We start from the raw sequence: 16,472 nt of genomic DNA, 5'->3' as shown, positions 1-16,472 counted from the left end.
AAATCTTATAAGTCTAAACTTAGTCAACTTTGGCATACTATGGCGTGGCTAGCCTTGCACCATACAGGCCTACTAAGTGGAGGAACGATTTTTGTGTGCAAGCTGACAAACAGGAAATGAATGTGTGACTGAAGTTTGTCAGCGGGGTCTCCCTCATACCTATCCATGCCAAAGCGCGCGGGACATATGTTCAGACTTGATTACTTGACCAAGTCAAAAAAGTAAGTCGGAAAAATAGACGGTTCGAAGAATCAACCAAACAACTAGTCCTTCGCACCGTTCTATCGGAAGAATCTCTGCTATGCTCTATATATGCCTCGCGTGTTCTCCTCCGGAGTCTTAAAACTGAGGCACCAAAAACACAATCTCCGTGCAAAGTTCAGACCTTGAGTTGACAGACACCACACCAGCAATGGCCGGAGCAGTAGACGATCTGAAGCTGCTGGGCGCGTGGTACAGCCCGTACGTCCTGCGAGTGCGCCTTGCCCTCAGCATCAAGGGCATCAGCTACGAGTACGCAGAGGAGGACCTCCAGCACAAGAGCGAGCTGCTCCTCCGGTCAAACCCCGTCCATAACAAGGTCCCCGTGCTGATCCACGGCGGCAACCCCGTCTGCGAGTCGCTGGTCATCCTACAGTACATCGACGAGGCTTTCGGCGGAGCCGGCCCCGCCCTCCTCCCGGCCGACCCCTACGAGCGCGCCGTCGCCCGGTTCTGGGCCGCCTTCATCGAGGACACGGTCTTGTGCTTCACATGATCGTTCGACCCGTCGCGTGTTTGTGTGCTTTGAGATTGCGGGCAATTGTCTGACCGGCGCGGTTTCGTTTTGCGCGTGAGCAGCTCGTGAAAGCGATGAACCAGGCGTCATGGAGCAAGACGGAGGGGGAGAAAGTGGAGGGGAACAAACAGGCGACTGCTGCCTTGAACACCCTGGAGGCGGCCCTGAGGGATATCTCCAAGGGGAAGTGTCAGGACCCCGACTCGATGTCACATCGATCTAGCCGGTAACACCTCATATCACTTTGCGGCCTCACGCACGGTATCCCCACGGGTGTCGCCTTACCTTTGCCCGGGACCGTTTGCGCCTTTTGGCTCACGTATATGATAGTGTCGCTAGCATCCATATGATAAAGAGCCCGGGCTGACATGACTAGTCGTAAACCCAAAGTGGCACAGACTTACAGGGACAGGCATCCATGACCCAGCTTCGAACGTGTCGGTCATCAGCAAGTGGGTCCGGGCTGTAGCACTGGGCTAACAGGACTCCGGTAAACCGGGCTGTAGCGGGCTAACAGGACTCCAGTACTCAAAGCGTGACATTTCCCCGAAGGGACAGACACAGGAACGAAGAAGGACACATGCCGGCCAGCCTAAGTGTTCCAGAGCAGTAGCAAGCTACCATGGCTCAGCGGTAACACTAGGAGACATTTCCCGGTAAGAGAGGCTACTAAAGATAAACAACTAGATAGTCAGATCCCACACATACCAAGCATTTCAATCATACACACAATATGCTCGATATGTGCAAATACAACGAAGCATCACAACATGACTCTACGACACAAGTACTTTATTTAAGGCTCAGGGAGCCATACATAGCATACACAAAGATACGGGTCACACGACCCAGCATTCAAGTCATACAGTCATACAAACCAGCAGCGGAAGTACATTGTCTGAGTACAGACAACTAGTAAAATAAAAGAGGCTTGGAAGCCTAGCTATACTACGTGGTCCTTCACAAGCTCAGGGTCACCACCTGGGTCTTTAGCCTACTCGTTGATGTCAACGTCTACATAGAACCCATCAGAAGGGGTTGCAGCGTCTTCTGTAAAAATGTAGATTATAGCAACATGAGTACAAAGGTACTCAGCAAGACTTACATCAGATCCTACATACATGCTTAGTATCAAGAAGGGTTGGTGGAGTTATTGCAGCAAGCCAGCTTTGACTCTTGGCTAGGCTATCCTACGATACTCCAATTTAAAATGGTTTTGCGCACACAAGTCCACTACTCACCACTTCAATACATCACCGAGGATCCACCTTCGTCTTCCTACGGAAGAGCCATCCTCGGCACTCACTCTTATCTTGAGGCTTTTAGTAGTTTCCATTTACTTGTCTATGAACTGTATAGGCAACCAAGTAGTCCTTTACCGCGGACGCGGCTATTCGAATAGATCATGTTAACCCTGCAGGGGTGTACTTCTTCATACATGTTTCCACCACTTAGCGTCTGCACACGACATGTGCTCGGCAGACTTCAAGCGAAAGCCGACGTGGGTGTAGACCACGACCTACCTAAACACTTAAGCCTCTAGTCCAGGTTTATCGCCTATTCAGGTTCCATCCGCAGGGAGTCCGGCCGAGGTTTCCCATACGACCCCGAACGATGTGAACAGGGTTCCCGAGATACCTAACGGGTATTCGGTACACCGTGCCACGTACCTACCGCATCACAGCCCACCCCTACGGTCAGCGCTGTCCACGGCCTCCAGTAGACTACAAACACCAGAAACTACTTGCAACTCCTGGACAGAGAGCTAGGGTGAATAAGAAGTCGAGCGGGGTCATATTTCAGGGCCCAATGCATGGTAGTAGCTGTATCTTAAATCACACATACAGATCTCAGTGCTTAAGATCGGCTTCAATGAAACAACCCACCATGTACTCCTACATGGCCTCTCATCGATACCTTTACCAAATCGTGTTCACCACACCACTCTCATTACCGATATAATCATTTCACTCTAGCCCATCACCCAGATGAACCACACCTGACATGACTCTAAGCATAGCAGGCATAGCAAGGTAGGAACAACACATACATAGGGCTCAATCAACTCCTACACATGCTAGTGGGTTTCATCTAGTTACTGTGGCAATGACAGGTCATGCAGAGGAAATGGGTTCAACTACCGTAGCACACAGCAGTTTGAATCGCGTTGTCTTAATGCAGTAAAAGAGAGCAGGAGCGAGAACATGGGATTGTATCGATATGATCAACTGGTTGGTTGCTTGCCTGATGGTTCGATGCACTGATACGGTTCTTCGTTAGGGTAATCGCGGTACTCCTCGGAGGCAGAACCTGTCGCAAAGGACACCGACACACAACCATCACCAAACAATGTGCAACAATATGATGCATGCATGAAACATAGCAATATGAGTGTGTTGGGCTAATGCAACTAAAACCAGAAGGATTTGAACAAATTTGAATCATAGATTCAAATTTCAAACTCAAACATGGCCTTTTAAGTGCTTTTCCTTGTTCTGCTTAAAACATCAATTTAACTTGTTTAATCATGCATGAAAATAGTACAGATGGATAGATTGGATTTTTCTGATCATTTTTCATATATAATTTGTCCAATTTGGAGTTACAGAATAAAAGTTATGAATTTTTGAAGTTTAAATAATATTCTGGAATTTCCTGATTAAAATTAAATCCAGAAATATAATTATTGCGCCAGCATGACGTCAGCATGACGTCAGTGGTCAACTGCGGCTGGCTGAGGTCAAACCTGACGTGTGGGGCCCACACGTCAGCGACAGGGGGGTTAAACAGGGTTAAATTAATCCTAATTACTAATTAGTGGCGCTGGGGCCCACTAGTCAGTGTCAGGGGGTTAACTAACAGTGGTTAGCGCTAATCCTAATTAGCTACAGGGCTGGGCCCACCTGTCAGGGACTCAGGGGGGTTCCTGCCGTGGTCAAAGTGGGTCAAACCCACCGGCGACGTGACGCCGGCGAGGCCCGAGACGGCGGCGCGATGCGGGATCGCGCTACAGGGCACGGGCGAGGCCGTTCTTGGGCTCGTTGGAGAGCTCTTGCTCCCGCGCGTCGAACGGTGGCCGTGGCTGGGCCTGGGGTGGCCGGAGTCGATGGCGGCGAGCTCGGCTGCGGCCGCCGGAGTTCGGGTGCGGTCGGAGTCGGCGTTGCAGGGGGTTTGGGGAGGCGTTGGTGCGTGCTGCGTGCTCCTAGTGAGGCGTGGAGCACGATAGTGTGCTCGGTTGGGCGCTACGGTGACCGTGGCCACGACGGCGACATCGCCGGCGGCGTGGAGCTCTCGGCCAAGGTGGGGCTAAGGCCTAGAGGTCGAAAGAGACCAGGGGAGAAGGGGGAAACGACTCGGGGGCTCACCGCGGTTGCAGTGGGCGTCGAAGCGGGCTCGGAGACGCGCTGGAGACGGCGAATTCGACGGCGATGATGGTCGGAGCCTGAAGAGGGGAACGGCGACGTGGCGGCGATGCAGGGCTTCCGGAGGCCCGTGAAGCGGTGGGGAGGAAGAGGGGGTTGTGGCGGAGCTTCTGAGCTAGTCGGGGGAGCGAGGGGTGGCCGGAGACGGCTGCTAAGGCGAACGGCGGCGACGGTGGTGTTCGGCCGTGAGAGAGAGAGCGAGGGAGAGGAGGGAAGAGCCGAGGGCGAGTGAGAGAGAGCAGGGGGGGAGGCGTGGCGTCGTCCAGGGCATCGAGGCGAGGAGGGGAGGGCAGGCAGGCAGGGAGAGAGGTGGCGTGGCGCGGTGGCGCGCGCGCGCGCCGGCCACACTCCCCTCCCTCTGTCGGGACAAAGACGACAGAGGAGGGAGACGGGCTGGGCCGCCTGCTGGCTGGGCCGGCCAGCTGGCTGGGCTGCACAGGGAGGAACCCAGGTAAGCTTCTCCCTTTTATTTTTTTTTTCTGTTTTCTAATTTCTGACATTTGTTCTGATTTAAATAATATATTAAATCATTTATTAACTTATGCCAAATTTTTCAGGGGCTAGATATATTATTCCAGAGCTCCTTTATAATTGGCATAATATTTGGACATATATTAATATATATAGAAATATATTTCCAAAGCAAATATTTATGCATTAATTCCAAATGCCCAAAATAAATGTCCATGAGCCACTAAAAATATTGGTTTGATTTTTATCTCTGTCCAATATTTTCAGAGATCAACATGTGCATTTTCTTGGACCCTTTTGGAGAAATTTTTATTTGGGTCATTTTCAAAATGATTCTGAGGGTTTCACAGATCCCCATTTCAAGTTTCTGATGAAAGAGTAAACATGATGCAACACTCTAATGCATGACTAGCTAGGGTGTGACAACTCACCCCCACTCAAAAGAATCTCGTCCCGAGATTTGGATTCCTCCGGGAAGAAGGCGGGGTACTCAAGTCGAAGACGATCCTCCCTTTCCCAAGTTGCTTCATCCTCAGAATGGTGCGACCATTGTACTTTGAGAAACATGATGTTATGACGTCGAGTGGTACGCTCGGCCTGATCGAGGATACGAATGGGGTACTCTCGATATGTAAGATTATCTTGGAGATCAAGCGTTTCGTGGTCCACTTCACGGATAGGATCCGAGAAGCAACGCCTGAGTTGAGAAACGTGGAAGACATCGTGGACTCTGGAGAGATGCGGAGGTAGTTCCAGCTGGTAGGCAACTTCCCCTCGTTTGGCAAGAATGCGAAAAGGTCCAATGTAACGAGGAGCCAATTTGCCTTTGATACCGAAACGATGGGTTCCCTTCAGAGGGGTGACCCGAAGATATGCCTTCTCGTCAACCTCGAAAGTCATAGCCTTATGTTTTCGGTCATATTGACTCTTTTGACGAGATTGGGCTGTTTTCAACTTTTCACGAACGATGCGAACTTGTTCTTCTGCTTCCTGAATCATGTTCGGGCCAAAGAATTGTCTTTCCCCAGTCTCTGACCAGTTAAGGGGTGTTCGACACCGTCGTCCATAGAGAACTTCAAAAGGGGCTTTACCCAAGCTAGATTGATAGCTGTTGTTGTAAGCGAATTCGGCAAATGGAAGGCACTTCTCCCAGTCCATTCCGAATGAGATAATAGAGGCTCGAAGCATGTCTTCTAGAATTTGGTTGACGCGTTCCACTTGACCACTCGACTGAGGGTGGAAGGCGGTGCTAAAGGAGAGACGAGTTCCCATAGCATTTTGGAAACTTTCCCAAAATCGAGAGGTGAAAAGACTTCCTCGATCCGAGTTAATTTCCAAAGGAACACCATGAAGGGACACTATTCGGGAGATGTATAAGTCTGCCAGCTGACTAGCGGTTATACTCTCTCGAACAGGTAGGAAATGGGCTACTTTGGAAAGACGATCGACCACGACGAAAATAGCATTATTCCCTCTCTTGGTCCTGGGAAAACCGGTAATGAAATCCATACCAATTTTATCCCATTTCCATTCAGGAATAGCTAAGGGTTGAAGGGTGCCAGCAGGCCGTTGGTGCTCTGCTTTTACACGACGACAGACGTCGCAATTTGCAATATACTGAGCAATTTCTCTCTTCATCCTAGTCCACCAGAACCTCTGGCGTAGGTCCTGATACATCTTAGTACTACCGGGATGAATGGTGAGAGGGGATTCATGAGCCTCCTTAAGGATCAACTGCCGTAGATGCTGGTTCTTGGGAACCACTAGACGGTTCTCAAAGTACACAACACCATGATCATTTGTGGAGAAACAACTAGCACCTCCGCTAGCAATGTTCTCTTTGATTTTAGATATTCCCTTATCTCGCTTTTGGGCAGCGATGATTTGATCCGTAAGAGTAGGTTTTGCTACCAAGGTGGAAAGAAAACCTTGAGGTACAATGTGAATGTTAAGCTTCCGAAATTCCTCATGGAGAAGCGGTTGACTTTGTTGTAACATCAGGTTGTTACAATAAGATTTACGACTTAGCACATCAGCCATGACGTTGGCTTTCCCTGGGGTGTAGGTTATTCCTAAGTCGAAATCTGTGATCAATTCAACCCAACGTCTTTGCCTAAGATTCAAATCCGGTTGGGTGAAGATGTACTTCAGACTTTGGTGATCAGTGAATATTTCGCAATGATTACCGAGGAGGTAATGTCGCCAGGTTTTAAGTGCATAGACTACAGCTGCAAGCTCTAGATCATGAGTAGGATAATTCTCCTCATGTGGGTGCAATTGCCGTGAAGCGTAGGCAATTACGTGTCGATCTTGCATGAGAATGCAACCTAGTCCTTGTCGCGAGGCGTCGCAGTAGATAACAAAATCCTTGGAGAAGTCTGGCGGTACCAGTACGGGAGCAGAACTCAGGCGTCTTTTCAGTTCCTGAAAGCTGTGCTCACATTGTGGAGTCCACTCGAACTTCTTATCTTTCTTGAGGAGTTCGGTTAGAGGTTTAGCAACTTTGGAGAAGTTCTCGACAAAGCGACGACAATAGCTCGCTAAGCCCAGAAAACTCCGAACTTGCTTGACCGATTCGGGTGGAGTCCAGTTAAGGACGGCTTGAACTCGCTCAGGGTTAACAGCAATACCTTTACCAGATATTACATGACCCAGATAGGTCACTTCTGGCAACCAGAATTCACATTTAGAAAATTTGGCATAAAGGCGATGCTCTCGAAGTTTCTGCAACACTAGCCTTAGATGTTCGGCATGTTCTTCCTCGTTCTTGGAGTAGATGAGTATATCATCAAGATAAACTACGACGAATTTATCCAAATACTCCATGAAGATTGAGTTCATTAACCGAGAAAAGGTGGCTGGAGCGTTGGTTAAACCGAAGGACATGACGGTGTACTCGTATTGGCCGTAACGAGTAACAAAGGCCGTTTTAGGGATGTCCCCGTTTCTGATTTTGATTTGATGGTAGCCCAACCTCAAATCCATCTTGGAGAAGACTGAGGATCCAGCGAGCTGATCGTACAGGTCGTTGATCCTGGGAAGCGGATATTTGTTCTTGATTGTGACCAAATTGACAGGTCGGTAATCTACAACCATCCGGTCCGTACCATCCTTCTTCTTGACGAATAGGACGGGGCAAGCCCACGGAGATGAACTAGGTCGGATGAAACCCTTTTTCAAGGACTCATCGAGTTGTTTCTTAAGCTCAGCTAGTTCTAGGGGTGCCATCTTATAAGGTCTTCTAGCAATCGGAACGGTTCCTGGAATGAGGTCTATTATGAACTCAACTTCCCTGTCAGGTGGGACACCTGGCAATTCTTCTGGGAAGACATCCGGGAAGTCACGGACTACCAGAACGTCCTCAAGGTCTGGCAAAGGGCTGGCGTTAAGAGAATATAATTGTCGCTTAGCTATTCGGGTCAAGACATTGACTATCTTCCCCGAAGGATGGGTGAGTTGAACAGTCCTAGAGAAGCAATCAATTTTGGCTTGATGAGCTGACATCCAGTCCATACCCAGAATGATATTGATATCTGAAAATTTAAGGGCTATCAAAGAGGCAAGGAAAACAAGTCTGTCGACTTGGATTTCATTTCCATGGCTTACTCTAGAAGTTTGCCATTTGGATCCCGGAGTTTGAATTACCATAGAGGTTGGCATATCACCGAATGCGACGTTATGCAAGCGAGCATAGTTTTCAGATATAAAAGAATGAGAGGCTCCTGTATCGAAAAGAACAGATGCCGGGTGGCAATTAACAAGAAGCGTACCGAGAACGACGTTGGGATCCTCTTGAGCTTCTTCGGCAGAGATACAGTTGACATGGCCACGTGTAGCGGTGACCGGCTTGGCGTGGAATACTTTTCCTGTCAGCTTGCCACGGCCAACAACTTTAGCAGACTGGTTGGGGTTGGTCTGGGGACACTCACGCATATAGTGGCCAGATTCCCCACACTTGAAACAAGTCACGGAACTGGTACGTGGAGGAGCATTGTTAGTTGGACCCCCATAGGGCTTGGCCGGTGCAGACTGCTGAACGGGGCGAGGCGCCTGGAAGGATGGCCTCGGTGTGAACCTGGGTGGCAGGGCGGTGTTGGGTACCCACACGCGGCGCTTCTGAGGACCAGCACCGGATGAGGAACCCATATCACGGCCATGCTTGCGTGTTGCGTCATAGTCAGTCTGACCAGTTTCAGCACTGATGGCTTTGTTGACAAGTTTCTGAAAAGATGTGCACTCATGCAGACGGAGGTCACGGCGAAGCTCAGGACTAAGGCCCTTACGGAACCTTGCTTGCTTCTTGGCGTCAGTAGAAACTTCCTCGGTTGCATATCGTGCGAGATTACCAAACTCCCTGCTGTAAACATCCACAGAAAGTCGGCCTTGGGTGAAACTGCAAAATTCTTCACGTTTGCGGTCCATGAGACCCTCCGGAATATGATGCTCACGGAAAGCCTCGCTGAACTCAGCCCAAGTAGTGACATGGCCCGCTGGGCGCATAGCTCCATAATTTTCCCACCATAAACTGGCGGGGCCTTCAAGATGATATGCAGCAAAGGTGACCTTGTCAGCCTCTGCTACCAGCGCGGAACGCAGTTTATGAGAGATACTGCGAAGCCAGTCATCAGCGTCGAGAGGCTCGACGGAGTGGTGGAACGTGGGTGGATGTAATTTGATAAAATCACTGAGTGACACCACGTTAGTCCTCTGATGGTGTGCCGTGTTCTGTTCAATACGCTCCAACAAACGGTTGGTCTCCCGCTTGTTTCTCTCAGCTTCCATCATAACCTCGGCTAGTGAAGGAGGATGAGGCAGATTTTCATTCCTGCCTTCACTGCCTTCGGCCTGCTCTTGAGAAGCAGGGTTAGCGCGCGTGTTGACCATCCTAGGTAACAAGACAATGATTTAGTCAGAATGATAAAATTCTGACATAGGATACAAAATGTAAGGAATAATTCGGAATGCAAGATGATCATCCGTATGACATGGTAAATACAGAAACTGCTTCTTTATTTCATCGTCATACACACCATACAGGGTTTAGTACAAGACCAAACAAAGTACTATTACGGTGAAAAAGGATTACATCTCATCAGAGGCATTCCAAGCTCCTATACATTATTTTTCTACACCTCCGGAAAGAGTACAAACTAGGTCATATCCCACGAGTCACGCGGGACGATAGACGACACAGCTAGTGCGAACTAGTGATACTACCACTAACTCAGACCGATCCGTAGTAGTCCTCGTAAAAGTCACCTCCATAGCCTGGAAGCTCAACATGATCATCCGGAAACAGACGATCTCGCGGAGCTTGTGGACCATAGGGGCTAGGATGAGGCCTTGGACCAACAGACGGTGGCCTGCGGGGACCGCGAGGTGGGGTGATGCCTCCTACATCACGCCAAACCATCACGTCCGGCAGAGCAGATCTCACAGGATAGAGATCGCGCATATCTGAGAATCCAGCTTGCACCGCCGGTGCGAACCGAGTCAAAGTGGCCCAGTGGTCAGCACGGGTATTGAAGAGCTCTAACCTCAAGGCCCGATTTTCACGGTCCTTATCCTCGAGCATCTCAGCAGTGGTGCGAGTCCGTGAATCCTCCTGAGTGGGGTCAGCATAAATAGCCTGGAGATACCCTTGTGCTCCCGGAAGTGATCCTGGCATATACCGAAAATCAGAGTCCCGAAATATACCAGATCTGACTCGCATAATGGTCATCATAGAGTAGGCGGCGTCCTGCACAGCCATCTCAATAGTAATCCCGAGTCCATAAGAGCAGTGAAGAGGCTCGGTGGATCCAGGATAAGATGGAAATATCCTGACAGTGCAGAGATACTGGCTTTGATTAAAGTCTCGGAATTGCTCTTCGACCGTGTACTCAGGATACCAACGGTATCCAGCCTCAGTCATTACCCTAACCAACTTGGCAGTATGGCCGGGTACATCTAGGCATCGAGTCAGGCGAACCACTTGATTGAGGTCGCGAGTGGCCATCTGAAAGCACAATCATAATGCAAAGGCATTAGAATTTCTAGCAAATTTTCGGCAGCATAACAGCTGTAAATGCTCAAGAAGGATTTGAGACATTTGACAAAGGATTTCATACACACTCAACCTCATCATATCAAAGTTCTGAGACCATCCTAGCAACATAATGTGGTAAAAGAACTGAACTAGGCTTGTATCCATCATACCTATAAGGTACTACTGATTAGTAACACGTGATCCTGATAGAGAGTATAGATCCTAATTCCTTAACCCCCGGTGGAAGAATGGACTGACTCAGATCAGAATGTCATAAGATAGAGGAGTAAAAAGAGCCTTACGTTCCAACCCACAAACAATTCCCCTATATATAACTAAAGAATTTCTAGACTCAACATCGACCAGTTTGGCTTGGAGAACCTACAGGCAGTCCAGCTCTGATACCAACGCTGTCAGGACCCCGACTCGTTGTCACATCGATCTAGCCGGTAACACCTCATATCACTTTGCGGCCTCACGCACGGTATCCCCACGGGTGTCGCCTTACCTTTGCCCGGGACCGTTTGCGCCTTTTGGCTCACGTATATGATAGTGTCGCTAGCATCCATATGATAAAGAGCCCGGGCTGACATGACTAGTCGTAAACCCAAAGTGGCACAGACTTACAGGGACAGGCATCCATGACCCAGCTTCGAACGTGTCGGTCATCAGCAAGTGGGTCCGGGCTGTAGCACTGGGCTAACAGGACTCCGGTAAACCGGGCTGTAGCGGGCTAACAGGACTCCAGTACTCAAAGCGTGACATTTCCCCGAAGGGACAGACACAGGAACGAAGAAGGACACATGCCGGCCAGCCTAAGTGTTCCAGAGCAGTAGCAAGCTACCATGGCTCAGCGGTAACACTAGGAGACATTTCCCGGTAAGAGAGGCTACTAAAGATAAACAACTAGATAGTCAGATCCCACACATACCAAGCATTTCAATCATACACACAATATGCTCGATATGTGCAAATACAACGAAGCATCACAACATGACTCTACGACACAAGTACTTTATTTAAGGCTCAGGGAGCCATACATAGCATACACAAAGATACGGGTCACACGACCCAGCATTCAAGTCATACAGTCATACAAACCAGCAGCGGAAGTACATTGCCTGAGTACAGACAACTAGTAAAATAAAAGAGGCTTGGAAGCCTAGCTATACTACGTGGTCCTTCACAAGCTCAGGGTCACCACCTGGGTCTTTAGCCTACTCGTTGATGTCAACGTCTACATAGAACCCATCAGAAGGGGTTGCAGCGTCTTCTGTAAAAATGTAGATTATAGCAACATGAGTACAAAGGTACTCAGCAAGACTTACATCAGATCCTACATACATGCTTAGTATCAAGAAGGGTTGGTGGAGTTATTGCAGCAAGCCAGCTTTGACTCTTGGCTAGGCTATCCTACGATACTCCAACTTAAAATGGTTTTGCGCACACGAGTCCACTACTCACCACTTCAATACATCACCGAGGATCCACCTCCGTCTTCCTACGGAAGAGCCATCCTCGGCACTCACTCTTATCTTGAGGCTTTTAGTAGTTTCCATTTACTTGTCTATGAACTGTATAGGCAACCAAGTAGTCCTTTACCGCGGACGCGGCTATTCGAATAGATCATGTTAACCCTGCAGGGGTGTACTTCTTCATACATGTTTCCACCACTTAGCGTCTGCACACGACATGTGCTCGGCAGACTTCAAGCGAAAGCCGACGTGGGTGTAGACCACGACCTACCTAAACACTTAAGCCTCTAGTCCAGGTTTATCGCCTATTCAGGTTCCATCCGCAGGGAGTCCGGCCGAGGTTTCCCATACGGCCCCGAACGATGTGAACAGGGTTCCCGAGATACCTAACGGGTATTCGGTACACCGTTCCACGTACCTACCGCATCACAGCCCACCCCTACGGTCAGCGCTGTCCACGGCCTCCAGTAGACTACAAACACCAGAAACTACTTGCAACTCCTGGACAGAGAGCTAGGGTGAATAAGAAGTCGAGCGGGGTCATATTTCAGGGCCCAATGCATGGTAGTAGCTGTATCTTAAATCACACATACAGATCTCAGTGCTTAAGATCGGCTTCAATGAAACAACCCACCATGTACTCCTACATGGCCTCTCATCGATACCTTTACCAAATCATGTTCACCACACCACTCTCATTACCGATATAATCATTTCACTCTAGCCCATCACCCAGATGAATCAGACCTGACACGACTCTAAGCATAGCAGGCATAGCAAGGTAGGAACAACACATACATAGGGCTCAATCAACTCCTACACATGCTAGTGGGTTTCATCTAGTTACTGTGGCAATGACAGGTCATGCAGAGGAAATGGGTTCAACTACCGTAGCACACAGCAGTTTGAATCGCGTTGTCTTAATGCAGTAAAAGAGAGCAGGAGCGAGAACATGGGATTGTATCGATATGATCAACTGGTTGGTTGCTTGCCTGATGGTTCGATGCACTGATACGGTTCTTCGTTAGGGTAATCGCGGTACTCCTCGGAGGCAGAACCTGTCGCAAAGGACACCGACACACAACCATCACCAAACAATGTGCAACAATATGATGCATGCATAAAACATAGCAATATGAGTGTGTTGGGCTAATGCAACTAAAACCAGAAGGATTTGAACAAATTTGAATCATAGATTCAAATTTCAAACTCAAACATGGCCTTTTAAGTGCTTTTCCTTGTTCTGCTTAAAACATCAATTTAACTTGTTTAATCATGCATGAAAATAGTACAGATGGATAGATTGGATTTTTCTGATCATTTTTCATATATAATTTGTCCAATTTGGAGTTACAGAATAAAAGTTATGAATTTTTGAAGTTTAAATAATATTCTGGAATTTCCTGATTAAAATTAAATCCAGAAATATAATTATTGCGCCAGCATGACGTCAGCATGACGTCAGTGGTCAACTGCGGCTGGCTGAGGTCAAACCTGACGTGTGGGGCCCACACGTCAGCGACAGGGGGGTTAAACAGGGTTAAATTAATCCTAATTACTAATTAGTGGCGCTGGGGCCCACTAGTCAGTGTCAGGGGGTTAACTAACAGTGGTTAGCGCTAATCCTAATTAGCTACAGGGCTGGGCCCACCTGTCAGGGACTCAGGGGGGGTTCCTGCCGTGGTCAAAGTGGGTCAAACCCACCGGCGACGTGACGCCGGCGAGGCCCGAGACGGCGGCGCGATGCGGGATCGCGCTACAGGGCACGGGCGAGGCCGTTCTTGGGCTCGTTGGAGAGCTCTTGCTCCCGCGCGTCGAACGGTGGCCGTGGCTGGGCCTGGGGTGGCCGGAGTCGACGGCGGCGAGCTCGGCTGCGGCCGCCGGAGTTCGGGTGCGGTCGGAGTCGGTGTTGCAGGGGGTTTGGGGAGGCGTTGGTGCGTGCTGCGTGCTCCTAGTGAGGCGTGGAGCACGATAGTGTGCTCGGCTGGGCGCTACGGTGACCGTGGCCACGACGGCGACATCGCCGGCGGCGTGGAGCTCTCGGCCAAGGTGGGGCTAAGGCCTAGAGGTCGAAAGAGACCAGGGGAGAAGGGGGAAACGACTCGGGGGCTCACCGCGGTTGTAGTGGGCGTCGAAGCGGGCTCGGAGATGCGCTGGAGACGGCGAATTCGACGGCGATGATGGTCAGAGCCCGAAGAGGGGAACGGCGACGTGGCGGCGATGCAGGGCTTCCGGAGGCCCGTGAAGCGGTGGGGAGGAAGAGGGGGTTGTGGCGGAGCTTCTGAGCTAGCCGGGGGAGCGAGGGGTGGCCGGAGACGGCTGCTAAGGCGAACGGCGGCGACGGTGGTGTTCGGCCGTGAGAGAGAGAGCGAGGGAGAGGAGGGAAGAGCCGAGGGCGAGTGAGAGAGAGCAGGGGGGGAGGCGTGGCGTCGTCCAGGGCATCGAGGCGAGGAGGGGAGGGCAGGCAGGCAGGGAGAGAGGTGGCGTGGCGCGGTGGCGCGCGCGCGCGCCAGCCACACTCCCCTCCCTCTGTCGGGACAAAGACGACAGAGGAGGGAGACGGGCTGGGCCGCCTGCTGGCTGGGCCGGCCAGCTGGCTGGGCTGCACAGGGAGGAGCCCAGGTAAGCTTCTCCCTTTTATTTTTTTTTCTGTTTTCTAATTTCTGACATTTGTTCTGATTTAAATAATATATTAAATCATTTATTTAACTTATGCCAAATTTTTCAGGGGCTAGATATATTATTCCAGAGCTCCTTTATAATTGGCATAATATTTGGACATATATTAATATATATAGAAATATATTTCCAAAGCAAATATTTATGCATTAATTCCAAATGCCCAAAATAAATGTCCATGAGCCACTAAAAATATTGGTTTGATTTTTATCTCTGTCCAATATTTTCAGAGATCAACATGAGCATTTTCTTGGACCCTTTTGGAGAAATTTTTATTTGGGTCATTTTCAAAATGATTCTGAGGGTTTCACAGATCCCCATTTCAAGTTTCTGATGAAAGAGTAAACATGATGCAACACTCTAATGCATGACTAGCTAGGGTGTGACAGGAAGCCCTTCTTTGGAGGCGACAGCGCCGGGTATGTGGACATCATCCTCGGCGGCCTCCTCGCAGGGGTGCGCGCCATGGAGGCGATGCTGGGCGTCAAGGCCTTCGACCCAGTCACGATGCCGCTCCTGGCCGCGTGGGCAGACCACTTCGGCGCGCTGGACGAGGTGGTGGCCGTGATGCCGGACGTGAGCAGGCTGGTGGAGCTCTTCATGACGATGCACGCTCAGATTGCGGCCGAGGCCGCCACAGCAAACTAATTACTACTCTCCATTATTAATTGGACCCAGATATCTCGCAAACGTCAGATAGTGTCTAAAAATCTGCGTCAGAATTTTAGCCTTCCATATTATTTTAGCAATTCTCGTGAAAATTGCACTTCACGTTTTTGTGTGCTCACCGCTAGTGTTCAAATATGTACCTAGTATGTGTTTGTGTGTCAGGCTACAGTTGTTTTGTACCTGAAAATAGACGATTTCTTTTCCAGGTACCTGAAAATAGACGATGATCAGGTGTTTGAATTGAACATGTGCAGCCAGATCTATTAGACAAAGGCAAGATACGTTCTAAATGTATTTATAATTTTGGAGGTCATTTTCTTATTAAATTATCGTTGTTTTATACTGGGCTAAACTATTAATAAAGTTCTAGAAAGGCCGGCTGCATGTTTATGTGTATGTTGGTATATCAACATTCATGAATTTGGTCTGCCCAAAAACGAATTTAGAAATATCTGAGTAAATTTAGAGATAATATTTTATTGAAAGTGAACACTTGTGGGGTCATAAGCCCATGCGCCCAAGGGCCCAGGTGGCGACCAGGCCCACAAACATCTCCTGTTCTCTTTTTTTCTGAGGGGTACATCTCCTTTCCTCGGATCTCATACATCTGTCTATGTATTAACCCAAAACCTACCTCAAAATTACTTATCCCTAAAAAGACTCAAAATTATTTTGTAATTTTCAATCACTGTTACTTCACGATGGGAGGTGAATATCAGATGCGCCCGCGCGTCGATATTTCGTCGAGTCAACTCTTCTTCTGGAAAAAATGATTCTCACTCCATGATGACATGAGAGTAATCCACCCACTGGACTATGGACTCGTAGCAGTAGATATGTAGAACCTTCTCTCTCATACGCATATACAAAGATCACATGTTTTAACATGATTATAATCCATATGATGTAATCTTTGCACTATTTAATGAATAATTACTATACGATCAGAT

General features: G+C 49.1%; 1 protein-coding gene across 1 annotated transcript; it reads left to right on the top strand.

Moving 5' to 3' along the window:
- The first annotated feature begins 359 nt into the window (after positions 1-359).
- LOC123091347 (probable glutathione S-transferase GSTU6) lies at positions 360-15,633 on the top strand. The gene is made up of 3 exons (XM_044512842.1): positions 360-739; positions 841-965; positions 15,243-15,633. Exons 1-3 carry the CDS (start codon positions 413-415, stop codon positions 15,499-15,501), a joined length of 711 nt encoding a protein of 236 aa, XP_044368777.1. The 5' UTR covers positions 360-412; the 3' UTR covers positions 15,502-15,633.
- The last annotated feature ends 839 nt before the right edge of the window (positions 15,634-16,472 follow it).

The sequence above is a fragment of the Triticum aestivum genome, chromosome 1B (assembly GCF_018294505.1).
Source record: "Triticum aestivum cultivar Chinese Spring chromosome 1B, IWGSC CS RefSeq v2.1, whole genome shotgun sequence".
Taxonomy (NCBI): Eukaryota; Viridiplantae; Streptophyta; class Magnoliopsida; order Poales; family Poaceae; genus Triticum; species Triticum aestivum.
Note: the sequence above shows the minus strand (reverse complement) of the source record. Positions and strands in the feature narration are given on the sequence as shown.